Here is a 27,830-nt window from a genome sequence, read left to right as displayed (position 1 = left end):
AGACAGGTGGGCAGGAGCAGCAGTGCGTAGTACACGCTTCTTGATTAGACCGGGGTTCGAGCCCGTGACCACCAAATACGGAGGATGCGGAAAGGTCAGGAAATGACCACCGCATATCCCCGGAGCAATATGGCCTTAGTTGCTAATGCTCCTAAAAACCAAATAAACAAACAAACAAAATCACTTAGCTCCCTGTTAGAGTTTGATAAACTTCTGGCATTCCCCTCCTTGAATAACTCCTCATGTGCGAATGTAGATGCAAAATACACATCCAATTTATCAGCTACTTGAGCAGGATCATCTATAGCAAACCATCAATGTTAAGTGGACCAATCTGATTCATCCCCTTCCTTCTAGAGTTTACATAAGTAAAGAAGTCTTTGCTGTTTTTCTTTACATCCTTTGGCAAAGATTTTTTGTAATCTGCCTTTGCCTGCATAACCTCCTTTATGACTTGATGATAGACTAGCTTATATCTGCCCTAGACTTCTGTGCTCTCTGATAATTTATATACATCCCATGCACTTTTCTTCTCTGCCATGAGCCTTGTTAATTCATCGGACATCCATTTAGGCCTGAACCTTGAACAGTATTTCTTAGTTGGTATAAAAAGCCTAGTAGCCTCCAAGATTAAGTCCCTGAAGGCTTCCCATTTAGAATTCACCATTGGTATCATCATCAGTTGATCCCACTGTATAGAATTTAAAAACTATCTGAGACCACTGTAGTCACCTTTACGAAAACAGAAACCGTTCCCTTTCCCCTTGATGGTAGTTACATCTTTAAGTAAATCCCACATAAGCACACTGTGGTTACTGTCACCTAGTCGTTCCTTTATCTGCAAATTCTTAATGCATGAATAATCACTGCTGATAATCAGATCAAGAGTATTACCCCCTCTGGTTTACCCTCGAAGATGTTGCTGTAGAAAATAATCCTCCAATTATTCCACGAAAGTCTTGCTAGCATGCAAGTGACTAATCCACAAGTTCCAGTCAATATCTGGAAAGTTAAAATCCCCTATTGTGAGTCATTCTGATTTACTAGCTTACTCTATTTCTCTGCACAACTGTTTGTCCTACTTATCAGGGTCATTAGGCCTATAACACACTCCTATTCTCTTTTTCCCATTCCCAGTGTTTGTCACACCAAACAGACTCAACATTGCACTGTCCTCCCATGTCAACTGGATTCACTACCTTAGATTTTGTGTTTCTTAAATAACAGCATAACCCCTCCTCCCATCCTATCATGTGTATCCTTTTGTACACATTGTACTCCCCAAATTCTAATTCTGCATTTGTTATATCTGTGTGACACCATGTCTCTGATATCCCAACAATATCTGCCTTTGATGCCTTGATCAGACTTCAAATTCATCAAATTTATTTACTATACTTCTAGCATGGTGTACATGCAAGTAAATACATGCACTTGTTCTTACTCTTAGTTACCCTAGAATAACTGCTCGTTACAATAGTGCAAAAATCTCTTTTGCCTCTGCCTGCAGCTACTGTTATTCTTTTAGTCTGTGAATCCTCCCTCCAAGCTAGCAGTTTTCTGACCCACCTAACACTGCCTTAATAACATCAGCAAATATTTTTGCGCCCTTTCTATTTAATTGTATCCCATCAGTGTAGAAGCAGTCTCTGCTGTCAACAAGCACACACCAGGCTGAAAAACATTCTACCCCTTGAGTCTTGCACAATCTCTCCAGGGCCGGATTGTTCAACAAGGCTCCCATCATATGCTCCCTCCTATCATGTCTGGGTAGAATTGCAGACACTCAAATTTAACAGGCGCCTCAGTCGCCAGGTGGGAAGGAGCAGCAGTGCGTAGCACACGCTTCTTGATTAGACCAGGGTTTGAGCCCGTCACCACCAAATATGGAAGATGGGGAAAGGTCAGGGAATGACCACTGCATTTCCCGGAGCAATATGGCCTTAGTTGCTAATGCTTCTAAAAACCAAACCAAACAAACAAACAAAATCAAATTTAACCCTAACTCGTGACTTTTTTTTTTTTTTTTTTTCCAGCATTGACCTGTACTTGTTAAGTAAATCTGCAGATCTCTTACTCTTATGATCATTAGTACCAACATGTACAACAATATTGCCTTTTCTGCCCTTAAAAGATGATAATATCTGTCCTACAACATCATCAACTTTTTCCCCTGGCAAACATACCTTGATCCTGTTCCGCATATTTCTTTTTGCATAATATAATAGTCACCAACCATAACTACTTCCTAATAACGAAACATTATAAAAAAAAAAAAAAGTGGGTTTGGTGTGGGTCTGATGTAATAGACAAGTGCAGGACTCTAACCTATAATGTTTTAGAATAGATCTTTGTGGATTGCTGTTTTCCATCATTCACAAAAATGTAAAAAAAAAAGGGGGGTGGGGGGAACTCTAGACTAGCAATCACTAGATCAGACATTTTTCACATCCATTACTGAAAACTGTGTTACGCAAACTTTTTTTCATTAATGGACCTCCTTTCCTAGCCCTACTACTGACAGATCACCAAATTAAAATTTCATTTTGTTTTATTTTTTTCAATAATAAAACTTGGATCTACAAACAAATATTTCTAGCCCATCTTCAAAGTTTGCTTTGCAGGCTTTCAAGTGTACAGATTTAAAAAAATAATAAAATTAAACATCTGTACGTGGTCTACCTGGTACATAATTCCTTATACTTGGTTTCTATAAATGCTAGAATAAAAATTCTGAACAAATTACACTTTTAGAATTAGTGTTATATATGAGCTTGTATTTTTTTGCTCATCCCATTCATAACAGAAATAATAAGCCGAAGGTCCACATTCTCCTAGGCTCCATGGACCACAAATTGCATTGCTGCACTAAGAGGGGATTTTTGTATAATGTATGTTTTTGAACAAAAACACAACTCAGAATATTTCTCAAATTTTACTCAGTTTGTATTTAAATATTGTTTTGCCGATCTAACCAATCAATAAAAGGTGGGGGGGGGTAACATTTTGTCTGATATGCTCAAAAGAAGTGAACTGTGATGAATTTGTCTGTAACACACTCCTATTTCATCTTGAGTTAGCAAGTAAGCACTGCTGCTCTTTACTACAAAAGAAAAAATTTCACAAATATCTTTTGGCCCTAGATTATGTTGTCTCTTCTAAATCCTGTGTATTTTTGCAAGTTATGTGTAGAGTTCAAATTTATAGCAATGTACCATTGAGCTACTGTCTAATTCATTTTTTCATTCCTGGAGAAATACTGTTAAGCAATCAAATTCTGACTGTCATCTTATGTGAAAATTGTACCATCTTGGTTTTTGACAAAAAAATGCAACCTTTATGCCAGACATAGGTGATAATTTTTATGGCTAGCAGCAGACAAAACTACTAATGCACAGGAAAGTTTGTAGTGCTGAATATGGTGCTGTTTCTTGTATTCTGTCTATCTTGTAAAACTCCTCTGACCGTTTGGTCGTCCCGGAGTATAAACAGAAAATTTATTTATTTATTATGATTTGGGGAAAATTGTATGCTAAAGAAGCAAGTAAAAGAGCCTTGACTTTAGTACAAAATGCTGGAAAGAACTACATGTTACAATGACTTGATTTGTGAATAATTCACTTATAAACATTTTTTTTTTTTTTTTTTGTCTATAAGTGGAAGTGATGAAAAACCTTTTTTGTTTGGCTGTAGCAATTGCTGTTCCACTTGTGGTGAGGATACAAGAATCTTTGGAGGTTTTCTATTCAGATGTGACTCGCAACTTTTTTGGAATGTGCCCTAAATTGTGTTGCAGAGGAGATAAATTTGTATGTTCTGTGATGAAAAATAATTCTATCTAGTTTTTCAAAAAAAAAGAAAAAAGTTTTTATGAAGTTCTCTCTTCATATGTAACAGTATAAAACCTTTTTTCTGGTGTTCATCTACCATGCCATAATTATGAGTACTATCCAGATGGGATACTTGAAGCTGCTTCATTTAGTCACAAATGCCTCTGTGTCAAGTGGAGAGTTTCCCCTGGCACTTCGATACACGTAATGCTGTTTATGTTGCAGATGCTGAGAACATAATATCAAGTGTGTATTCAAATGTGTTTAAAAACCTAGTTATTTTTGGCACTGAATTTTTTTTTCTGGTTTAGTCATTGGCATCTATCACGAATGAAGATGTGGCACTCCTTTATTTGATTCTTTAATTGCTTCAGCAACAGGTGAAACTAAATTGCAAGTAAATATGGTCATTTCCAATAATCTCGTTTCTAGTTGGTGTCAGTCAGAAAGTATCATAACAGCACTAGCATAATTTGTCAGAAAGAAATTTCAGCACATGTGCTGAAATTTCTTTTTGACAAAAGTCACAAATTCACTTCTGAAAACTTAATGCCTCCAAATGCCTGTCCAGTTCCTCCTTAAATTTATTCAACCTATCAACTTCCACAACGACAGATGGAAGTTTGTTCCAGCAATTAACCACCCGCTGGCTAAAGGCAAATTTCCACACATCTATTCTACATCTGTCTTTTCTTAATTTGAATTTATGCCCCCTTAGGTTTGTAATCTGAACAAGTGGAAGGATCCCATCAGAATTCAGCATGCTCAACCCATTCAAGGCCTTATATACCTCAATCAGATCACTGTGCAGGTGCCTAGTCTCCAGCCACTGCAATTTGCAGAACTTAAGCCTCTCTTGGTAAGAGGATCCCTTCATTCCCCTCACCAATCTTATTGCCCTTCTCTGTAGTCCCTCCTCCATTATTTCAGGAACTATTGATGTAAAAGATTATTTACTTTTATCTATGGTGTGTTAGGCAATGTTACAGGTTTGTTTGTTTATTTTTTCATATAACAAAAATATGTTATGTTATAGGGCTGCAGGTGGTGAGTTACAAAGGGTTCTTGATGATGAAGAGGTAATTCCAGAATATGATGCCATAAAATTAATGCGTCAGATCCTGGAAGGGTTGGCATTTTTACATGAACATAGTATTGCACATTTGGATATAAAGGCAAGTGCAACTTTTCTGTTTTCTGTGTTGAATTTTAAAATTATGTTAACACTAGCATTTAATACATCATAAAATGATTGGAAAATGTGAACAAAAAAAATTTTTTTTTTTTTTTTTTTTTTGAGAAACTAAAAAATTTACATCACATTTTTATTACATTTGCTATTTAGAATTTATTTGAAGTAGAGCAATACTGAGGCAACTTGTGCTGGTGGTATCCAAAGTGGGGTGCACGAGATAAATCACAATAAATCAATATTAATTAATTATGAAAACTAGTTTTTTGAAACATAATTGGAAATAAAAATTATAAATAAATATATTTTTAATACTTCAATATGTGTTTTCTTATATTATTTGGCTTTGTTTGATTGCGCGGCTTTGTTTGATTGCGCAGCTTTGTTTGATCATGCCATCGATCATGCACGTACATGAATTTTGTACTTGAACTTCAATTTAATTTTGTTTTGCATTTTTTTATTTGTGATGTTTTAAAATTATATGTGATTTTTAGATATAATGCCTTCCATGTAGATGGTTTATAAAATATATATATATATATATTAAACATATATTTAATTTTTTATTCCGGGGTGCACACTAGTCCTTTTAAGTAAAATAAGGGTGCGCAACCAAAAAAGGTTTTGAAAACCGCTGCCTTAGTGTGTATATATATCTCAACCTGAAAGTTTATATATATATATAACCAATAATTAATATAAAAAATAAGCCAGTAGTATGGAAAACTGTAGAGCGAAAGTTAACATAAAAAATAAATCAACGGGAAGAGGGAAGTAAAGGTAACAAGACAGGAACCGTAGCCGAAAGTCCCCAAAATAATTTAGATTTTTAAATCCAATTTATAATAATAATTCCAATTTATATTTAAAATAATTGCCAATTATATAATAATTTAGCGGTACCTCCCTTGTAAGGTACCAGTTTCGAAAAACGTGAAATATCACCAAAAGGGACTAAAAAGAACTACTAAAAGAAAACAAAATAACAAAAGAATAGACTGACCATTATGCCCCATATTGACAGAGGATCACGAGGCCAATTATATCATGGAATCGCTGCATTTCAATCGCCATACAAATCGTCACAAAGGTGAATAGATCGAAGGACCAAACCACCCCTTCCTCCTCTGATCAATCCACAAATGCAGAGGATTTGCATAGCGCTGGTTCTTTGACAGCGAGATATAAACTATAGAACAGATAGCACTCTAGAGCAGAGCCACACCACTGACATGATGTAAGCTTAGCCAGCTTATATAAACAGAAAAAGGAGAATAGATGGCAGCACAGGCGCTGCTTTTTTGCACATCAACCCACTACTACCACTAAATTATATTTAAATAATAGCTCAAAAGATAGAATGCAAAAAATAATTTATTTATTTTCTTATTTTTTTATATTCTATCTTTTAAGCTATTATTTAAATATAATTTAGTGGTAGTAGTGGGTTTATATGCAAAAAAGCAGCACCTGTGCCGCAGTCTACAGAAGCTTAAGTCCAATGTCAACAAATATCTTCTTTCGTCTTCTCAACCTCCAACCCAAGCACGGTACTAAGTACTATAGGTTCTAACACCTCTCGTGTTTGGGGTTTAAATAAAAAAAAAAAAAAAATTTATCCCCAGGTCTATTTTTCACTTTGTACATCCCTGAGTGTAGTAACACACAGTTGGTACATTTCTCTTGGGTTATTGCTACCCATATGCAGTACTTTGCATTTGTCAATATTAAACTTCAGTTGCCACTTCTCAGCCTATTTGCCCAACTTGTCTAGATCCAATTGGAGTAGCATACTGTCTTTACTGTTGTTAACAACCCTGCCAACTTTTGTATCATCTACAAACTTGGACATTAATCCTGATATACCTTCATTGATGAATACACAAAACAACAATGGGCCCAGCACTCAACCTTTGGGGAACTCCACTAATAACATTTGTCCACGAAGAGCAGTGTCCATTGATTACCACTCTCTGTTGTCTCTCACTCAGCCATCCCTTTATCCATTGTAGCAACTTACCCATAATGCCATACCTCTTCAATTTGTACAGCAGTCTTCCATGTGCAACAGTATCAAAAGCTTTCCTGAAATCCAAGTATATGATATCAAAATTATTTTTGACATTCAGTTCTTTTGTGACCACATCATATTATCCAATCAAATTGGACAGACAAGACCTCCCTTTAAAAACCCATTACTGTGTCTTAACTATTACTGCAGTCTTGTGTAGCCCATATACCCATCTTGTGTATACCAGTGACTCCATTATTTTCCCCAGAACGCAAGTTAAACTAACAGGTCTATAGTTATTTGTGTCATCTTTTGAACCCCCTTTGGGAATTGGTGATACATTTGCACGCCTCCAGTCCATGGGGACCTCCTCTGAGTCCAAGGAAACTCTCATAATTATGGCTAATGGTTTGCTTACTTCCTTTGCTGCCTCCTTTAATATAACTGGATAGATCCCGTCCATCCCAGGTGCCTTCCTTATGTTTAACTTCAAAAATTTCTCCTCCAGTTTTCTCTCGGTTATTACAAAATCACTTAGCTCCCTGTTAGAATTTGATACATTTCTGGCATTCCCCTCATTGAATAACTGCTCATGTGTGAATATAGATGCAAAATACTCATTCAGTTTTTCAGCTACCTGAACATGATCATCAATAGTCAACCCATCTATGTTAAGTGGCCTAATCTGATTCATACCTTTACTTCTAGAGTTTACATAAGAACTCTTTACTGTTTTTCTTTGCCAAAGATTTCTCGGAATCTGCCTCGTAATCTCTCCTGTCAACAAGCACAGACCGAGCCGGAAAAAATTCTATCCTTTGAGCCTTGCACAATCTCTCCAGGGCCGAATCATTCGACAAGGCTCTCATCATATACCCCATTGTGTCTGGGCAGAATTAGACACTTTCACATTCAACCCTAACTTGTGACTTTTTTTTTTTTTTTTCTTTTCTTTTTTTTTTTCAACATTGACCTGTACTTGTTGAGTAAATCTGCAGATCTCTTACTCTTAATGTCATTAGTTCTAATGTGTGCAACAGTATCACCTTTTGTGCCCTAAATGATATCTGCTCTATACCCTGGTCCTGTTCCACCTATCCTTCTTGCATAGTATATTCCCTGTCTCCCTGACAATAGTCATCAACAATAACTAGTTCCTTTGGGACCAGCACATTCTGCCTTTGGAGATTGCCTCTGTGTTGCCTGATGCACAGGAGTCAGCTCTGCCTTTGAGCTGGGCAGCTGAGAGCTTGATGGACTTCTCATATTAATTTCTTAGAGGCCCATCAGAACACTGAGTTGGTGTCTGATTTCTTGACACTCTGTGCATCTAGCACACACAGAGATATCCTCCTAGACTAGATCATGTCTTATTTTAAAAAGTTCAGCAAATATTTCACATTTTGCACATCTTTTTAGACTGTGATGCATTGGAGAATTGCCCCCTTCATTTCTCCCTAGAGTCACAGCACTCTTGCCAGTCTGTGATCTCTGCTTCGCAGCTCTAGTCTGGGTCATGATTTCCTTTTAAATACAGTTTAATTAACAATGGAATTTAATAAGATTAATAAATATTAATAAATATTTAATTGGGACAAAATGCCGTTTAATCGGGGCAGGAGACCGCAGCACTGGAGATTACCCTATGATTGTCTCCGACCGTACCACGTAGTTCGGTCGGATTTCTGGAGGTCACAACCATAAAACAATTAGCAGTCACCTGTTTATTGGGCTTTTCTGTTAGTGCAATCTATTATAAACGGATAGTAAACTCGATCTTATTGAATTTGTGATAATACCAACAGCTGGAATTCTGTGGGTTATTATGGTAAAATGTGGTAAAATGTGTTTACACTTCTATGAAATCTTCAATCATAAAAAAATTAATTTTTAAAGCTTCGTAATCTGTTAGTCCGTTCTCACTTCTGCATATCGTGTTACTTGCAATTTGTGTGTGCTGTGTTTTTTGTTATTGATTGCTTATCTTTTTACTGTTTTAAATTTTAACCCCACCCACAAATGTCAGTGAACAGAAATGTCAACTAGTTTAGTTAGTATGTACATATTACAGTGCGTATTAATTATTCCGATTATCACGTATATTCTTCCGAATTTCACGTATCGTTTAATTTTTTAATTGGTAAGGTAATAAAGGGTAAATTTGTGCTTAATATATCTTTACTTTTATAGCCTGTGGATAATATTCCTCCTATTTTTGCTAATTATAATCGCTGTTTAATAGAATTAAAATTACAAACGTGATCACAATGACAGGCGCTTACTACACATCGTATAGTGGACGGTACTTTATTATGGTGAGTTCGTCGTAACATGATTTGATTGTACAGTGAACTATTTGTAAAGGGGGGATACATTGTATTTTTAACTATTTACGTGAAACTTCAGATAATTGGGGCAGTCGCTTAATTGGGCCAAAATACACTAGTCCCGATGTGTCCTAATTAACTGGAATCGACTGTATTTGGATGTTAGAAAGGCCTTTGATACTGTTGCACATGGAAGACTGCTGCACAAATTGGAGAAGTGTGGCATTGGAGGCAAATTGCTGTTATGGATAAAGGGATGGTTGAGTGGGAGAAGACAGAGTGGTAATCAATGGACACTGCTCTTTGTGGACTAATGTTATTAGTGGAGTCGCACAGGGTTCAGTGTTGGATCCATTGTCATTTTCTGTATTTATAAATCATATTGATATGGGTCTATAGCTATTCGGGTTGGATGGATCTCTTCCAGGCTTCAGGAATGCCAAAATTGTAGAGTGATGCCAAGACGCTGGAAAAACATTTTCTAAAAATATGCAATTGTAAAAGACCAGGAGGCGATGCAAAGCTTTGTCATCAAGATGTTGTAGCATGACATAATAAATCCCATCTGGCCCAGCAGCACCATTGCGAGCTTTTCTAATGACATGTAAAAGTTCAGAATATTGCAGAGGTTTGTTATATGGGAGAAGACATGCAGTTTGAAAATGAATAGCATGCTATTCTTTGGAATGAGGTAGTATAGGCTGACGTTGCTGAGTTTTCTGCAAAAGTATTGCCTAAGGCATTAGCTATATTTACAGGATTAGAGAGATCTTTCCCATTCCGGGAGAGGATTGGAGAAGGTATGGTAGGAAACTTACCAGACAGCTGTCTAATTTTTTTCCATATTATTTTGGGATCAGTATTTCTGTGAAAACTGGATGCAAAACGGGTCCAGGATTCTTTCTTTGCTTGCTTTTGTATGAAGCGTGCTTTTGCCCTTAATTTCTAATAATTAATGAGATTGACTGTGCTCGGACATTGCCGAAACAAATTCCAGGCTTCATTTTTTGCTCTCTTTGCTGTGGTGCATTTGTCATTCCACCAGTAATTATAATGTTTTCGGTCCGGGGGATTTGATAGTGGTATTGTGTCTTTAGCCACATTTAGAAGATGCGACGTGATGTAATCTGTCACATCATCAATATGCTGGAGGCGGATTTTTTCCTCATCAAGATCGATTGATGATTGAAATTTTGCCCAGTCTGCTCGGACAAATTTCCACTTTCTGCAGGGTTGAATTGAAGGAGTCTTTGCTTTCAGAAAGTTGCATACTATTGGAAAGTGGTCACTGCCCATGGGATCGTTTATTACATACCACTCTATGGCTGGGACTAGTACTTGTGAAAAAATTGAAAGATCTATTGCTGAAGTGTGTCCTGTTGGGAGCTGTACGTGTATTGGTGCACCTGTGTTGAGTATAGTGAGATTTAGTGCCTCCAAAATACTTTCAATTAGTCGGCCTCGTCTATCCAATTTAGGAGAGCCCCATAATGGGTGGTGCCCGTTAAAGTCCCCCAATATACAGAGAGGTGGAGGTATCTGTATAAAGAGGTCTTCAAGATCTTTTAAAGAGGTACTACAGTTTGGTGGTAGGTACATTGAGGCCAGTGTTATTGCACTATGGAGAATTATACGAACAGCAACAGCTTCTATTTTAGTTTGGAGTGGGATATGTTTAGTTGGGATCTTTGAATTTACTAGGATTGCCACACCACCATGGGCAGCGTTAGCGGTATTTCGATCTCTTCGATAAATGCAATAGTTCTTTATCGAAGGAGAAATTTGTGTGGTTAGGTAAGTTTCCTGTAAACAAAAGGCAACCAGAGAATATTGGTTAATTAGGTATTGAATATCGTCTGTGTTGGAACGAAAGCCTCTGCAATTCCATTGTAAGATGCTGTGGTTCATTTTGGTTTAGTTGAGGATGATTCATCTGACTGTTTTTTGTTTGAGGAGGATTTTTTTCGGTCTTTTTCGGGAAGGTAGGGCATCCGGTATCCATAGTATCGTTTGCGTGACGTTCTAGTAATGGTTTTTCATGATCTGGGTTTACATCTACTTCCATACTACTGGTGGATGATTCAGGTTTATTGTTGTTTTTATTAGTTTTTAGTTTTTCTTTCTGATGTGGGACTGTCCAAGTCTCAATTGGGATACTAATTGGAGTGTTGGTCGACTCACTGATTTTAATTTGATATGCGTCTTTTACAGAGTTTGATAATGTGTTTTTAACCCAGTTAGCTAGAGATGTGCTGGGAGGTATTGATACATCTGTTTGAGCTGCTGTTGAATTAAAGCTTCGAGTGTGAGATGCATATGAACGACTGGGCATGGTCGACATAACCTGTCTGTGTGCTTCGGGGTAAGTAACTTTGTGCTCTATTTTATATTTTTGGATTTTCTTCCCTGTTTTCGACATTTCACAAGATTTGGAAAAGGCTGGGTGACTTTCTTTGCAGTTGGGGCAAATGGGATTTGAGGCTGAACAGTCTGTTTGTGTATGCTCCTTGGAACCACAAATTGGACAAATGGCATCACCTCTACATGCTTGTTGCGAGTGTCCATATTTTTGGCATTTAAAGCAACGTAGGGGATTAGGTATATAAGGCCGTATTCGGCAGTTTAAATAGCCAGCTTTTACTGAGGATGGTAAATCTGGGGTGCTGAATGTTAAAATTATGGATCGGGTTGGAACAAGATTTCCATCTTTTTTGGTCTTTATACGTTTTGCACTAATTACTTTTTGATTGCCCAGTTCCTGCACTAATTCCTCTTCAGATACTGTAATCAGGTCCCACTCTGTGATGTGACACCTTTTGACTAGTTTAATGTATTGTGGGGAGTGATAAATACCGGTATCCCAGCAAAAGTTACTTGTTTTAAGCAGCCATTCTGAATGTTTTGAGGAGGCTGTTTCGATTAGGAGGTCTCCGGATTGGAGTCGTTTAACCATTTTCAGTGTTCCAGCAATGGATTCCAAAAGTCTTTGGATGACAAATGGTAATAATTTGCCGACAGGCTGGTTGGAGAGCGAATGTATTACAAGGAAGTTTGGCATCTCATTGCACTGCACTTCTCTTCGGAGCCTTTTTGGTTGGTTCAGGTCATCATCATTTGGTTTGTCTGGCCTTGAATTTGAAGGCTCTAGTGGTGGATAGTCATTTATATCCATTATTACTCCTTTTCGCCATGGAGAATAACTTTTCCCCCAGGTTACCGGTCCCGCCACGGGGAGGCAGGAGCAGTGCCGCTTGGAGGCCAAGCGGTTGAAGTGTTAGTTAATTAGTAAAAATATAAATAGAGGAAAATGTAAAGAAAGGTATATTTCCTTTCTGTGTTCTACTTGTTTGTTACTTTTCAAGTATAGAACTGTTTTTAAAGTAAAACTGTTGAAAGAAATGTGAACGTAAAATATAATTTCAGTCGCTTATCAAGAGCACTTAATGAATCGCAAGAATATAGCTTGGCCTCGAAATACGCTTGGCACCTGGGGCCTGGTCAGAGGAGTTGTTTGGTAGATAACAATGTTTAGATGGGCAAGTTAGCCTTTTCCTGCTATCACTATCCACAAACTACCAGAATCTGCTCCCTCACTAATCTTCACCTGGTGCCAGCAAATGTTTTTGCTAATTATGTAATTCTATGCTAATCTTTGTAATAAAAAAAAAAATTAAAACTGTTCTACACTTATAAAATATTTTTAATATAGGTGCAAATAAATGTTAATCCTCACAGAATTTATGTTGTGAGAAGCTCACTTAATCCCCTACTTTCTTGCACTAAATTGACATGAAAGGCAGTAAAGTGGAATTTAAATGTATGGAAATGCATCCGCAAACTTTTTTTTTTTATACTGATGCACTGTGCATGAGCAAAAAATAATGTGACACTCTGCCCTTTTAGTTGCTTATCTTTAAGTTGATGAAAAATGCAATTTACTTTGTTTTGGAGCAAAAACATGTAGACAGGAATAAGTGCAAGGGAAGTTGTGCTTAACCAAAACTGTTTTGAAATTCACCGGATCGGTTATTAGCTTTCAAAGAAAAAGAACATGAAATCATAAATATATTGTAAACATTTTTGTGTATTGATCAGTAATTGTATTTTAATAATTCAGTTAGAGTGGAATCTCGTTAATACAAAGTTCAAGGGAATTAAATTTTCACATTTTGTAATAATGAGGTTTGCAGTAACGAGGTCTCTCAAAAGTGTCAATTTTTTTTTTTTTGGTACATACTGTATATCTAGGAATAATATCATAATGAATAATAATAATATAATGGTACAGCTCTAAAACGCTGTTTGCAGGCTGGCCGCTAGTTAGTACACCGGACCGAACCTATTGGTAACTCTGTAGGAGGCTTACGGATCAGCTAGTGTATAATTTTGCTACCTCTACTCTGCCAGATAGTGACTGGAGGGAGTCCAAGTAGTGTGTATGTGCGGAGCATTGTCGAGGCCACGTTATGTCAAGGATCTGGGTATATTCTTACCAGGTGTATGCCATATCCAAAAATTTCATTACTTCATACAGCATGTCCCACTCACTTTTTCTTACTATTGAATACACCATGAATTGTCAAAATAAAAGAGCAAGCTTATCTGTGAGAAGATCTAAACCTCCCAAACACTTTCTAGTTCATTTCACAAATATACGTGGTTTCAGTTCTAATCTCAATGATGTCCATTTCCACTTGCAGTCTGCCAAACCCCGTGTACTTTTTCTGACAGAATCTCAGTTATCGGTTGATTGAACTACTGCCCATCTCAGATGCCCAAATTATTTCGCTGTATGATTCCTTTCGCCTCAAAGGTGGTACTTGTGCATATGTCTGTTCTGTTATTCACTGTCAGAGACTTGGCAATTTGAAATCTCTCCTCTCTTTGATCTTCTCTGGCTTAAAATCTCTCTACCTCATTGTGTCAAATTCATCTGTTGTCTCTACCATTCTTCCAGCTCCACTAATCACTTGGAGCTCTTTGACTTCCTCTCTTTGCAACTTGACTTTCTCCAGTCTAACTTTCCTAACAGAGAGGTAATTTTCCTTGGTGATTTTAATGTTCACAACTCGAGCTGGCTTCCATTTTCTAGCCACACTGACCCAGCTGGGCGAGATGCTGAGGCTTTTGCAATTACTAATGACCTTGCACAGATTGTTCATTTACCTACAACAATACCAGACAATTCTAATCATACAGCCAACACACTTGATCTTTTTCTCACAAACAACCCTTCTAAATACACGGTTGTAGTTAGAGGTCCTTTAGGCACTTCAGATCACAACTTGGTGATTGTCTCTTCTCCAATGGAGCCTATATCTCTTGGCTATTCCCAACCTCGTGTTGTTTGGCATTACAAGAATGCAAAATGGGATGACCTGTGAGATTTATTTTCCTTGATCGGATTACTGTTTCAAAACTTCTGATGTCAACGTTTGCTCAGATCGTGTCTGTGAAATTAATCTTGCTGAAATGGAATCCTTTATCCCACACTCCATTTTAAAATCTTGTCCTTTATCTAAACCTTGGTTTTCCAATAAATGTGCTAAGGCTATTCAAGAGAAGAAAGTTGCATATCGTAATTGGCTTGTTTCTAATTCTTCAGTTTCATTTTCTGCCTACAACAAAGCTCGCAACATTTTTAAAGCAATTATTAATCAGTCCAAACTAGATTTTGAACAGGCTAAGAGTAGAAAACTTGCTTCTTGCCCTAATGGTAGCCGAGCATTCTGGTCTCTTGCCAAAGCCATTGGCCGCACCCTTTTCCATCTCTGCTCCCACCTGTGTCCAAACCAGATGGTTCTGTTGGCACTTCAGCCAAGATAAAGCTGACCTGCTAGCATCCCATTTTTCTTCCAACTCATGTATTAATGATATTTGTAAAACACCTCCTACCACTCCCAACACACTCCATTCAATACCTCCTGTGGTCTTCCGTCAAAAGAAGTCAGAAGGATTTTGAAAAATCTTGATGCTAAGAACGCTCCTGGTCCCAACGGTATTTGTCCACTTGTTCTCAAAACCTGTGCTTCTGAACTTACTCCTATTCTTTGCTGCCTTTTTTCACTTTCTTATTCCAAAGGTGTTTTTCCTTCTGCTTGGAAATTTGCTCATATCCAGCCAGTTCCTAAAAAGGGTGACAAATCCCTCCCGTCCAATTATCATCCCACTGGAATTATTTCTACTCTTTCTAAAGTAATGGAGAAATCAGTTAACCGCCAACTCTTAAACTACCTAGAAACCTTCCGTCTGATCAACGATCGCCAGTATGGATTCAATGAGTGTCGATCCACTGATCATATTCTGGCTTATTTTACCCATTTATGGACTAATTCAGTGGAAAACTATGAAAGGTTCGGTGAAACACAAGTAGTTGCTCTTGACAGATCAAAGGCTTTCGATCGTATTTGGCATAAAGTCTTCTAAACAAGCTTCCATCTTATGGTTTGCCAACTGTTTTTAGTAATTGGTTATCCAGTTTTCTTTCTGATCGCTCACTGAGGGTGATGGTAGATGTCTCTCTGTCTTCTAACTTCTCCACTAATGCCGGTGTTCCCCAAGGTTCAGTTCTTTCCCCTACTCTTTTCCTCTTGTATATTAATGACCTTCTTCCATTGACTGGAAATCCTATTCATAGTTTTGCCGATAGCACATTGCATTCTACTTTCCATTTTGAGAAACCTTGCCCTGCTCAATCAGCTTCAACTTCTCGACAGTCTGCAACCAATTCCTTAAATCCCGATCTTTAGGTAATTCTCCATGGGGCAAAGACAACTTAGTTGACTTCAACCCTTCTAAAACTCAGTCTTGTCTTATATTTTGCAAAAACGATTCTTCTGCTCCTATGCTTATCTTTAGTGACACTCTGGTTTCTACGCAAAATGATATATCTCTTTTGGGGATTATCCTGACTTCTAATCTCTCTTGGCACAAGTGCATTACAAATATTGCTTCCTCTGCATCTAAAAAATTTGGTTTTCTCTTTCGCTCTCGGCATTACTTTTCTTCTTCCAAACAGCTGCTCACTCTGTATAAATCGCAAATCTGCCTCTGCCATGGAATATTGTTACCACATCTGGGGTGGTGCCCCCAAAACCTCTCTCAGGCTTCTTGATTCCATTCAGAAGAGGGCAGTTAGGTTAGTTAATGATTCATCTCTAACAGAGTCTCTCCACTCGCTTTCTCATAGACGTACTGTTTCTGCTGCATGCCTCTTCTACAGATACTTCCACGGGCACTGTTCTGAATTGGCTTCTATAATTCCCACTGTCTCTTTCAAAACAGTCCGAACACGTGCCGCCACCAGCCAACATCCATTTACTGTCCAACTTCAAACTCACAGAACCAACTTTTCATCTTCCTCATTTATTCATTCAACTGCCGTTTTCTGGAACAACCCTTCTTCATACGTATTTCCTGAAAATTACAGTCTACAGAAGTTCAATGTCAATAAATATCTTTCGTCTGCTCAACATCCAACCCAAGCACGGTACTAAGTACTATAGGTTCTAATTACCCCTCGTGTTTGGGGTTTACATAAAAAAAAAAAAAAAAAAAAAAAAAAATCAATCATCAAAAATAAATTATTAAAAGAAAATAATAAAAATAAAATAAAACAAAAGCCTTGTCTAACAATACTGTAATAGGAATAACATATTTTTTTTAAAGACTTTATTTTATGTGTATGATAAACTAAGATAAAATTAGTATTAATGGAAATGAAAATACAGTAAAACCCCGCTATTCGCGGGGTTTATGTTCCTTAGTAATGCCCCGAATACCGAGTTATGGCTCCCATAGTAATAAAAGGGTTCCATTCCAAAATATATGAAATATATAAGAAAAATTAGTCTAAAATTTTGTCTATGCATGTATTATATGTACCTTCATAATATGACTATGTACATAGACAGTACATAGTGAAATACAAGCATAAGGCATCGGAATGAAAATAAGAAACAATTTAATATTAAAGGTAATATTTATTAGAATTTTCAAACAAATCTTTTAAACCAGTGCCTTTGCTATAGCTAAAAAACATCCTGCCACTGCTATCACCAGTTTCGCTAAAGTGTTGTTGATACAGGTGTTTTGCCATTTCACGAATGATGAGCGAACTTAACGGAATTTTATTTTGAATTCGGTCTTCTCTCCATCGATTTAAAGATTTTTCCATTTTTTTCTAATTTAACATTTACAGAGCAAATTTTTGAAGGAATTAGCGCATTTTCATGGACACTACGATGGAGTTTTTCTTTCGATTTCTTGTACTGTTGACTCTGATTTTGTAATGTTTTGCCAGTGACAAGACATTTTCACCATTAGAAATTGTCTAATAACTCAATTTTACTCGCTAATGTCATCACCTTCTTTGATCTTTTTATAATTCCCTTGTTATTCGTTGTTATATTTTTGTAGGAGTTAGAAAAGAACTTGTCCACAATTAAGTCACTTTGTTTTAACCATTAGCACGCTCGGAAAAGTTTTTAACACTAACACACTGCAAAATGATTTTTCACTTTTGTAAGCATACAATTTATAACTTAATCAATTTATTCAATTTATAAGCATTTAAAAGCAAATGATGAAACGTTCCATGACAAGCGCGTAACACATACTGAACAAGGATTAGCGGGAAATATTCACACTCACGATTTTGTCACCCCTCCCCCCACCCACTGAGCGCTGTTTTGACCCGGAAGGATGATTTTAGCCACTCCCATGTTTTTTATGGCGGAAAATGTTCACGCGCTTTAAAATTTACATTTTTTTAGGTTTCATTTCATATTAAATCAGCAACCGCGAATAATGGGAATTTACTCTGTTGTACAGTATATATTTTGATATATACAATATTTTAATATCACAGTAAAAAGAAGTACAATCTTAATATAAAAGGAGACATACAAACCATTAACTCTTTAATAAATGAATCTAATTTAAAGAAAGAATCCAGTGTTGTTTGCACAGTTTTTGTCCTATATGCATTTTTAACTACAGCATAGACCATTATCAAATGCAATAGTTGTTTCTTTATCAATGTTACTGCAGGCCAACACATTCATCTATTATGTTCAATGCATTTTGGGCATCTTTTTTAGTGGCAGTGTGCGCGCTTCGCTGGTAACAAAATTTTTTCAAGAATGGATCCTATGCAACACAAACCAGTCGGTAGCCTTTTCTTTGTCAACTAATCCAGACTCACTGCAAACATTTTCCGAAACCAGGTTATTCCTGTCTTCAAATCTTTGGAGCCAGCCACTGCTGCATTTGAAGTTGCTAATCCCATGTTGCTGAGCTAGATAATTTGCCTTTTCTTGCAAAATCGGACCTGATATTGGTAAATTAGATGCCTGCATTTGTTGGCACCACTCGAAAAGTTTTGTTTCAAGCTCTTCGTGTTTTGCATCACGAATTCGTTTCCTGTTTTTCATTGCTGCTCCAGTGTCATGCACTTCTTCAAGTCTTTTTCGGTTTTTCAGTATTGTAGATAAAGGGATGTATTCCTTTGCAATGTCTGTTTTGATTCTTTCTATCCTATCAGCCTCTTGTATAACTTTTAGTTTAATTTCCAGGCTTAATTCTGTCAGTCTACGTTTTGTCACCATAACACTGCTAGATAAGATTTAATATATATATAAATGCCAAGTTCACATATATAAATGCCAAGAAGAGCAGGACAAACCAGATCGGACCTTTATGTAAGGGAAAGGGGATAGTAATAAATACACCAGCTGCCGTTGCAGATGAACTCAACAGTTATTTTGCATCGATATTTACAAATGAAAAGCCTTTTGTGTCAAAGGGAAATTGTGGGAGCGAAGTTAAAAAATATGTAATTAATGATATTGAAATTTCGCAAGATTATTTAATGAAAAAACTTTCGAGCCTACAGACCAGTAAGGCTCCTGGAGTTGATAGAATATACCCTATAATCTTAAGAGAGGCGGCAAGCGAGTGCATTGAACCATTGAGGCTAATTATGCGAGCATCATTAGACTCTGGGGAGATTCCCTTGGATTGGAAAAGTGCAAATGTATCTCCCATACATAAGGGTGGCTCTAAAAGTGAAGTTGGAAATTATCGACCTGTCAGTCTGACTTCAGTAGTAGGGAAAATCATGGAGGCAATGATCAAGGGTGGAATTCAGGATCATTTGGATCGAATTGAAATTCTCAAGGATACTCAGCATGGTTTCGTAAAGGGAAAATCATGTTTAACAAATCTGGTTCGCTATTTCGAAAGGGTCACTCACGAGCTGGATTTAGGGAATAATTTCGACATTGTTTATTTAGATTTCAGCAAAGCTTTTGACTCAGTCCCACATGAGCGGTTGCTTTATAAGCTGGAACAGGTTGGAATCACTGGGAAAATCCTTAGATGGATAGAAGGATGGCTTCAGGGCAGGAGGCAGAGGGTTGTGATAAATGGCTATTCCTCAGATTGGGTTGATGTAAGAAGTGGGGTTCCCCAAGGATCAGTATTAGGACCACTGTTGTTTTTAATTTTCATAAACGACATTGATGAAGGGATAGAGGGCGTGATGTCTAAATTTGCAGATGATGTTAAAATTGGGAGAGTAGTTAATGATCACTGTCAAGCTGAGCTTCTTCAGAGAGATCTAGATAGACTTCAGGAATGGTCAGAAAAATGGCAGCTGTGCTTTAATCCAACAAAGTGTAAGGTATTACACCTGGGAAACAGTAATCCCAAAAAAACTTATTCACTTGGTGGAGTTCAATTAAAGCCAGTACTGGAGGAAAGGGACTTGGGTGTTACGATACGGTCAGACATGAAATTCTCTGAGCATTGTAAACAGGTTGCAAGGAAGGCCCATGGTGTCCTATCAATGATCTATCGAACTTTTGCAAGTAGAGATAGGGACGTGATAATCCCATTATATAAGGCTTATGTTAGACCACACTTGGAATACTGTGTTCAAGTATGGAGACCGCACCTGAAGAAAGACATCGAGCTTCTTGAAAGGGTGCAAAGAAGGGTAACTCGCCTGGTGAGATCGGCAAAAGGGCGTCCTTATGAAGAAAGACTTCGAATATGTGGGTTGCAGAGTTTGGAAACTAGACACCTTAGAGGAGATTTGATTGAGGTGTTTAAGGCTCTGAGAGGCATCAGTAAAATGAATGAGGACAAAATTTTCAAGATTATAAATGATGCTAGAACTAGGGGACATAAATTCAAGTTACGGGGGGGAAATGTTTAGATTGGATTGCAGGAAGTTCTATTTTAGCCAGCGAGTTATAAATTACTGGAATAAGTTGCCTTCATGGGTGGTAGAGGCCGAGAGTTTGGGGAAATTCAAAGGTCATCTGGATAGTACTTTCGGGTAAGGGAAGCACATAGGATGATAGGTTTAATTTCCTTTTTATTTATTTTTTATTTTATTAATTATTATTATTTAGTTATTTATTTTTATTTTTTTGTTTTTATCATTGTTTTGTTCGGATTTATTTTTTTTTATTTATTATTTATTTTTTATTTTTATTTTATTTTTTTTTTTTTGGCTGGTGCAGCATAAGCCATAGGCTTTCTTGCACCATGCGGCCGTTACTAATACTAATACTAATACTAATATAAACAAATTTTAAATTAATTTAAAGACAAGTTCCAAAAAAGACATCAGCTCCGATAAAATGCACAAAAAATAATTTCTGTATACGATAGCAAAAGACTCTTTGAACTGGGGTAACAGTTGCAACTGACCTTATTCCCTTGGAGAGCGAGGGAGTGCATGTAAACAACTTAGAAAAACTTTTTATTCTTTTGTTAATTTTACAACTCATCCTTCAGAAAGATGTTTTTCAGAGTGCACTTGACGTAGCTCCCATAAACTGCTTTTGTTTACAGAAAACTAAATTTCTGCCAAGGCAGTACCATCCTTTGGGAAGTAGGGAGCCAGGTGGCAGGGGGCCGTAATCGGATCACTCTGCCAAGATTTGTATTAAACATACAAAATGACAATATTTATTTCTCACGGGGTGAAAAAAGAACTTTGTAATACATATTAACCGAATTTTGTAATAAATGAATATATTTACATAGAAAAGCCCATCCTTTCTCAGGGGAATGGTATGTGCTTCATATAAACGAGTATTTTGTATAAACTGAGTTTGTATTAACAAGATTTTACTGTATATCATAAGTGAAAGTAAATTGGAGTAAGTAATGCTGATGTGATGCAAAAATTTGATGACTCCCTTTGAGACACAATACAACCACCACTTTGGAAAGCAGTGGAGCTAAACGCATATTTTACTCAATGTGTTTAGCTTCATTGATGATTTTTCATATCAGTTGTATAATTTATGTTACCAAGAAATGAAATTTTACAGACGTTCATGTTATTTATTTTTACAACAGCAGGCAGCCCACAAATGGCATGCATGCCACAGGTTGGTCCCCTCTTAGACCATATGAAAATGAAAGGCACAGAAAAAAAAGTTCAAAAAAGGGATACCAGGTGCATTTGGAGCTGCATTCAGCCACACAGCTAATACGGCACAATTATCTGATTAAGTTACAAAGAAAAATAAAGGAAGCAACTAATTTTGAAGATAAAATTATTGAATATAGTGAATTTGTAACAGTTGAACATACTGAACTGTAAGTACCTTGGGCAACCATGGTAAATGATTGCCTAAAGCTTATCAGAGGGAATGTTGGTATCATGCTGTGATTATTGTTTTCCTTCAGTTTATCCAGACTAAAAATTGCCTTGAGCAAGGTGGCCAAATGCTGGGAAATTATGCAGTCAAATGTGTCAGCAGAATGAGTGATAAAACTATTCTGAGTAAGAAAAAAAAAACAGTTAGTCAAATTCTCTTTCTCTCAGAACAGGAATAGTGCAGTGTTGGAGATCAATTACTGTTATTGTCATTTGGTTTATGTTAATAATAGTAATTGTTTTGATTAAAATTATTTAATTTTAATATTGTTATTTGGTTTATATTAATCATAATTGTTTGAGTTACTTAAGTTCAGTCTGTTTATTATGATTTTTAATTTTGAGTTGCATATTTGTGTGTTTTGAATCAATTGATTGGAGGAGTTGACATCTAAATTTGCACTTTGTTTGTTATGTTTCCTTATTTAGAAGGTAGCTGCAGTATATTTTATGTTTGGATCATCATCCCTCTTAATATTTGAGCACGTTGGAAAATCCAATGGTAGTTTGCGAACTACCATTGGATTTTCCAACGATCAGTTGTTGAAATATAACTCTTTTTCAGATATCACAATTGTATGTTAATATCTGAAAAAAATTCCCTTCTATAAGGCAATGGTCAGGCCACACCTTGAGTACTGTATACAGGTCTTGAGGCCTCATTTCAAGAATGTAGAGCTACTGGAACGAGTACAGAGAAGGGCAACAAGATTAGTGAATGAAACAAAGGGTTGCTCTTACGAAGAAAGGTTTAAGTTTTGCAAATTACAGTGTCTGGAGACTAGGCACCCGCGAGGTGATCTGATAGAGGTGTATAAAGCCTTGAATGGCTTGAGCATGCTCAATGCTGTTGGGATTCTACCTCTTGCTCAGAATAATCACCTGAGAGGGCATAAATTCAGATTGAGGAAAGACAGATGTAGGATGTGCGGAAATTTGCCTTTAGCCAGCGGGTAGTTGGTTGGTGGAACATACTTCCATCCCTTGTTGTGGAAGTTGATAGCCTAAATAAAAGGCTCAGCTGGATAGGTATTTCGAACAAATGGAGGGGTGAAATGGAAGTGTTTTTGCTTTTTTTTTTTATTTTGGCTGATGCTGCATAAGCTTGCTTTCTTGCATCATATGTCTCTACTAATGCTAATACTACAGTCATAGTGTGAGCAGACGATTGCCAAGCCATATCATATGGCTAGGCATAAACCATGATGAACTCAAATGTGGGCATTACTGTAATTCTGAGAGCCAGGCATCCACATTTTCCTCTCCCTAAACTGGTAGCAATATGGAGAGAGCTGTTTCAGCATGACAATGCATGTCATACTGCACAGCCTGCAGAGACATGATTTTGATGATATGGCATTTAAATACTCCATTGGTCTCTGCAGAGCCCTATGGCAGAATATAAGTGGAAATGGATATCATTGAGATTGGAACTGTGACCATGTATATTTGTGAAATGAACAAGGAAGTGTTTGGGAGGTTTAGATCTTTTTTGCAGATAAGTTTGTTCTATTTTGGCTGACTTTGTTGGATTTTGATAAGTCCTGGGTATCAGCAATAAACGTAATTAGCAGTTTTAAATGATTCCAAATGTCATTTTTATATTTAGAAAGGAAGAATATAAATTTTATTAATATTTTTGTTTGTTACTTGATAATGTCATTCTTCTCTTCCTGGGTGATTCCCTTCTACTTGTCTCTCACTCTCTCAGGGTAACTCAAATTTTTTTTTTTTTTCTTTTTGGCTGGTGCAGCATAAGTCTCAGGCTTCCTTGCACCATATGGCTAATAATAATAACTAATACAATTAAATAAAAGTACAGGCATACCTCGGTTAACGTTACCTCTGATAACGAAGCTTCGATATAACGAAGTCCACAATTTCAAGCCCCATTTAACATAAAAAAAATATTCCAGTTTAATCACCTGAAATCTAAACAAACTGAAGAAATAACGGAAACCTTTGGGGCTTCTCGTGGTTGGTTCGAGAAATTTAAAAAACGGGCCAGGATTCATAGTGTAAAATTAACAGAAGCTGCAAATAAGTTTCCAGAAAAACTAAAGGAAATAATTGAACGTGAAAAATTTCCACCAAATTTGGTGTTCAGTGTTGACGAACGCGGCTTGTTCTGGAAACGGCTACCAACAAAAGCTTCATTTCTATTGAAGAAAAATCAGCTGCTGGGTTCAAAGCAGCCAAAGACCGTTTATAGTTACTCTTTGGATCAAATGCCTCTGGCGATTATAAATTAAAATTGTTATTGGTTTACCATTCAGAAAATCCTAGGGCGTTAAAAGGTAACATAAAAATGAATTTACCTGGAATATGGAAAGCAAATAGAAAAGCGTGGGTTACCAAGGAGTTATTTACTGATTGGTTTGTTAACCACTTTTGTCCTAAAGTAAAACGGTATTGTCAAAAAAAAAAAAACAACTTTGAAGAAAAAGCTCTTTTGTTGTTAGACAATGCTCCGGGACATCCTACTGATCTTAACACGTTGGACACATGCATTCCTGTCAAAGTTGTGTTTCTTCCAGCAAACACAACTTCCCTGATTCAATCATTGGATCAGGGAATAATAGCATCATTTAAAGCTTATTATCTGCGTCGAACATTAAGCAATTTAACTGAACTAGAGGATAAAGAGGAAATGACAGTTGAAACTTTTTGGGAAAACTACACCATTAAAAACGCAATTGAAAACATTGATAGTTCTTGGAAAGAAGTCACTAAGAAATGCTTAAATGGAGTTTGGCGCAAAATATGGCCAGAAGTTGTACTAGAAGAAGAAAATAACATCCAAGAAATTAGAAATGAAGTTATCCAGATGGTTCAATCAATAGGTTTCGAAAATGTTGATGAAGAGGATGTTAGAAATTTATTGAATGCAGAAGATGATGGTTTTTCAGTGGAAGATTTAGAAAACCTTGTTAGCAACGAAGACAAAGTTAAAGAAGTTCCTGCCGAAAAAAGTGTTAACCAAAGATTTAAAAAGGTGCTTAAATGACATTGAAAACATTTTAAATTTTTTTAGTGAAAATGATCCTGATTTAGGAAGAAGTTTTATTGTTAAGCGATCAGTGTTAAATGCAATAACTCCATATAGGCAATTGTTAAATGAAAGAGAAAAAAAGCATAAGCAATCAACTTTAGACTCATATTTTAAAATGTGATATCACTTTGTATGTAAGTTGATTGTTTATTTAATAAAACTTTTCTTTGTTCGAAAAAAAAAAAAAGCTTTTCAATTTCTTTACGTAGGAACGTATCCCTATTCTGGCCATAGTATTTTTACCTCTGAAAACGAAATTTCGCTTAACGAAGTAATTTCGTGGAACGCATCCTATTCGTTATTCGAGGTATGCCTGTACTGATTAAATTATTTACTTTATTATAATTCGTATTTTAAAACGAAAATCAAATTCCATATAAAATACCCCAGGGGCTCGCATCTGGTGAGTATGAGCTTGGCAAACCCAGGGTCCTGAGCTGGATATCATTTTTTTTTTTTTTTTTTTTTTGGCTGGTGCAGCATAAGCCTCAGGCTTCCTTGCACCATATAGATAATAATAATAATCATCATTCTTCTCTTTCTTGATGATTCCCTTCTCTCTCTCTCTCTCTCTCTCTCTCTGGGTAATGCGGGATTTTTTTTTTTTTTTTGGCTGGTGCAGCGTGGGTCTCAGGCTTCTGTGTGGTTGTTAATAATAATAAGTTTAGAGCAATACATTTCAAGATAGGTTATGTAATTATCGTATGAGCCTGGGTTGCCTTCCAATCTGTTCTGTGTGGGACAGTTTCGGATTTTCATTGCCCTGCTTTATGTTAAGTGGTTTAATAAAAAATCCCACTTTGAGCTCTTATTATTATTATTTTTTTTTCTGACATAAAATATGTTGGAATATTATTTGTCACTATTCTTACTTTTTTTTTTTTTTTTTTTTTTTAATCGAAGAACAGCCAAGTTTAGTGTAGGTAACATGTTAGATAATAATGCGTGTTAGTGCCAAAGCAACTTAAGGTTATTATTAATACTTTACAAGTGAAATTAAAAATTGAGTTGTATAAAGTAAAGAAAATATTGCGGTATGTCTATGGAGAATAATTTGTGAAAAAAAAAATTATAAAAGGACAAATACAGGGTATCTCAAAAATATTGGTGTGGGCGTTTTGGTGAGGTGGGTGACATCTGGGGGGGGGTCGCATAGGGGCCCATAACTGGAAATGTCACGGGAAAGTAGTAGCAGAAATGACACAAGATAGTAATTAGTGGCAAACATTTATTTGACATAATTTTAACAATGGAGTAAGAGATGGATGCATTTCATGATGTTACAACAGGTGCTCGAAGGTTCCACCATGAGACGCGATGCATGCGTGACACGAACACAGCATGGATTGTCAGACATGGTCGAACACACCTGGAGTTTCTTTGACAGTAGCAGCAGTGCAGACGAGTGTCGCCACGAGATCCATTTCCATCTCCACATGCGATTCATACACGATAGATTTGAGGGCCCCCACAAAGAAATCAAGGCTCGATAAATCAGGTGAGCGTGGGGACCAGGCAACAGGTCCACCACGGCCAATCCATCGACGCCCAAAACGCCTGTTCAAATGGTCACAAACACACCTTCCATAATGGGCAGGTGCCCCATCATGTTGAAACCAAATGTTGCATCACACATTTGCTGGAACATCGTCAAGTAACCCTGGTAGAACTTGTTCAAGGAAGATCCGATATTTAGCGGAGTTCATGCGGGATGGTAACAGATAACACATTTATTGCGAAGCGATGTTGTGCCGCAATGGGGTGCACACAATGTGGGTTGTGAGCCCACGCATGAGCATTGTGCTGATTGAATAAACCTTCCCAAGTGTAATAAGCCTCATCTGTGACCAAAACATAGGCTGGAAAATTCAATCTTGAACACTTCCTTGGAGAAACCACTGTGCAAAAGTCACACGTGCAGGATGATCTTGGGGGAGCAGTAACTGAACCCTTTGGAGATGAAAGGGGTGTAAGGAAATGTTGTGCCAGACACGCTGTGCACTGCAACGAGACACTCCTAAGGCAGAGGCAACGGCACGTGTGCCAGTAGTAGGATTAATCTGGACGGCATTCAACACACTTTCTTCCATGGTGGGAGTTTGCGTCGAACGTGGTCTGCCCGCACTACTCCTGTTACCTCTAAATGACCCATAATCACACAAATTTCGATGCACACGCACAAACAAACAGTGGTCTGGTACATGTCTGTCTGGGAAGCGTTCTCCATAAATTTGTTGAGTGGCTCGTCCATTGCCCTCTAATCCATACACTAGCCAGCTCACAGTTCGCCACACAGTCTGCCAGCTCACAGTTCATATATCGATGCATGCTCTTCATGCTGCAACTACTACTTGAATGAGTAAACCAGAAATTTTCCCTCTCGCAAACTGATGAACAGCGCCGTGTACCGACTTATAGTGATGTTTCCAGTTATGGGTTCCTGTGCGATTCGCATTCCTTTGGGTGTTGCCTGCCTCCCCTGGACGTTTGTGCCAGTATTTTTGAGACACCCTGTATAATATTAAATGTCTGTATAATATTAAATATTAAATAAAAAAAAAAATATATCCTGGGTATAACCTCCATGCACAAGTACATGGTGGGTGACCACCCAGGTGTGAACCAACGTAAGCAGGAGTCGAGGTGTGTGCCCACACCACATGGGGGAACGCCACCCCTCTATGTTACCAGGCAGTACTAGGTGGTAGATGACTCTCATCAACCGGTGAAATA

General features: G+C 37.2%; 1 protein-coding gene across 1 annotated transcript in view; it reads left to right on the top strand.

Annotated features, from left to right (window-relative positions):
* Positions 1–27,830, top strand: part of LOC150091176 (serine/threonine-protein kinase 17A-like) — a 255,260-nt gene that overhangs the window by 152,835 nt on the left and 74,595 nt on the right. Inside the window, exon 4 of the mRNA XM_090374574.1 lies at positions 4,867–5,005. Coding sequence (XP_090230700.1) covers positions 4,867–5,005 — 139 coding nt within the window. The remainder of the gene's footprint in view (positions 1–4,866; positions 5,006–27,830) is intronic.

Source organism: Mastigoproctus giganteus, chromosome 1 (genome assembly GCF_048544385.1).
Source record: "Mastigoproctus giganteus isolate SK-2022 chromosome 1, ASM4854438v1, whole genome shotgun sequence".
In the NCBI taxonomy this organism is placed as follows: domain Eukaryota; kingdom Metazoa; phylum Arthropoda; class Arachnida; order Uropygi; family Thelyphonidae; genus Mastigoproctus; species Mastigoproctus giganteus.
Note: the sequence above shows the minus strand (reverse complement) of the source record. Positions and strands in the feature narration are given on the sequence as shown.